The sequence below is a fragment of the Etheostoma spectabile genome, chromosome 18 (assembly GCF_008692095.1).
Source record: "Etheostoma spectabile isolate EspeVRDwgs_2016 chromosome 18, UIUC_Espe_1.0, whole genome shotgun sequence".
Classification (NCBI taxonomy): domain Eukaryota; kingdom Metazoa; phylum Chordata; class Actinopteri; order Perciformes; family Percidae; genus Etheostoma; species Etheostoma spectabile.
In genome coordinates this window covers 26,376,452-26,378,276 of record NC_045750.1, presented here as the reverse complement: position 1 = coordinate 26,378,276, position 1,825 = coordinate 26,376,452, and the positions used below count along the sequence as shown (strand labels likewise).

General features: G+C 43.5%; 1 protein-coding gene across 3 annotated transcripts; it reads left to right on the top strand.

Annotated features, from left to right (window-relative positions):
* Window positions 1-324: 324 nt before the first annotated feature.
* Window positions 325-1,650, top strand: LOC116706714 (protein FAM177A1). 3 transcript variants are annotated; one of them, XM_032543650.1, is made up of 5 exons: window positions 325-587; window positions 854-1,003; window positions 1,086-1,140; window positions 1,258-1,352; window positions 1,430-1,650. In XM_032543650.1, the coding sequence occupies exons 1-5, from the start codon at window positions 567-569 to the stop codon at window positions 1,628-1,630; spliced, it is 522 nt and encodes a 173-aa protein (XP_032399541.1). In that variant the 5' UTR covers window positions 325-566; the 3' UTR covers window positions 1,631-1,650. The 3 variants fall into 3 exon arrangements, with proteins under 3 accessions (XP_032399541.1, XP_032399539.1, XP_032399540.1); XM_032543648.1 differs by having other exon boundaries at window positions 326-586; window positions 835-1,003; XM_032543649.1 differs by having other exon boundaries at window positions 332-586; window positions 835-1,003; window positions 1,433-1,650.
* The last annotated feature ends 175 nt before the right edge of the window (window positions 1,651-1,825 follow it).

The following is a 1,825-nucleotide window of genomic DNA, read 5'->3' as shown; positions in this document are numbered from 1 at the left end:
CATAAGGGGCAAGGTTACCTCCCCTGTCTCTGCTTTGCCCGCGCAGAGAAATCGGCCCCCCATGAGAGAGACTTTAAACGAGCCAAGTGGCAGTTGGTGAATGCCACACCCCCAGCCTCCACCTTGCTCCCCTTAGTTTAAGGGAAACAGCCAAAACAAAGTGTACTCCTGGATTTAAATATTCTGGATTTAGTATGAAGTGCTGCCGCCAGAAGATTGTTTATTATTTATGTGACTTTTGGCCACCTAAGGGACAGATATTAGCAGAATATTGGAAACATTTAAAGCTGGCATTGAACCGTGACATTGTTCACAACCCAACAGGCCCAGCCCCCCCTCAAGCCCAACAATGAAACTGCCTGCATTACAGCGACAGCTCTCTAACCACTTGCCTGTGTGATAAGGTTTGCACCGCTGCACTCTCAGGATTGATCCTCTCAGGAGTGATCCTGTGTGATGTAGCTGTTTTTTCACCACATAGCACAGTCGGCGTGGATGGACACACGGTACGGCTGAGAAAGGATTGAAAGTGTTGCATTGGAGCAACAAAGAAAGACTTGTGAAACATGAACAACAGCCAGCCGGAGGTAAGTGTTGTAATAATGAAGCAAGACAAACAGACGTGTTAGGACAAGTTGTGTCCAGTAACAAAGCAAAGGTGTAAGTTAACGTTTAACAGCTGTGTGGGACTTTGGTAAATCTTTACTCTGGAGCCCAATGCAGTCTGTAAATATATTTTAAGAAGATTATACATGAAGAAGACAACATGCTACACACAGATAATGTGATACAGACACAACTTGTAGAACAAACAAAAGCTTGTCCTACCTGTCTGACGTCACCTGGCATACAGGAAACCGAGTTTGGGAGTCCTGCCCTGACCAAACAGAGGAGGATTACCTACTTCTCCAGCGGGGAAACTCTGGAGGAGGAAGACAGTGAAGAGGAAGAAGAAGAAGAAAACTCATCAAACAGACCTCCCTTCAGAGAACGTGCAGAGAAGGTGGGACATTGTTTGGAGAGAAATGTCATGTTTGATGTCAAAGGGACATTCATAGCATCTGTTTCTGTCTCTTCTTTCTCAGACTAAGTTGTCATTCAAGAATGTGGCCCTTCTAGTTGGGAGGATTTCCCTGCTGAGTAAGTAATGTGACAATTAAATACATACAAAGCATACTAAATCAATAATAGGCCTAACTATAGTTATGAATTTAATCTCACCTAGTTACTACTGTATGTAATTGTTGCCAAAATTAGCTTGCGATTTCCTTGGAGAGAGACTAGCTGGCGCACTAGGACTGAATGCAGCCAAATACCAGTATGCCATAGATCAACATCATCGTGACCACAAGGTAAGGTAAAATACACTGACAGGCCTATGGATGCTTTTTCCCTTGTATTTCACTCACTGGGTTTCCTCTATCTTGGCCAGACAACAAGCAGCAAAGCCACAGACAACATGATGGAAGAACAGGCAGACACAATCCATATCTCTGGGCTTATTGGGAGTCATTACGGGGCTACAGGAGATACAAGGTGCCCTGCTGATTTCCAGGAAAGCTGTCATGAGAAACACAAGGACAAAAGTGAAGGGTGTCGTAACAGAGCCTATCAAGCAGATGAGGATTAGTTGAAATAAAACTAAAGGACAAAAAACAATGGAACGAGAGTTGTGATTTGTTTTAAGTGTGTAAAAAAAAATAATTATGCTTGCCTAAAGTATCGTTGCGGCTGTTTATTGAATGGTAATGCTACAACAAAACTATGATAAAAAAGAATTCAAAACTGTCGACGAGGATGGGATTCGAACCCACGCGTGCAGAGC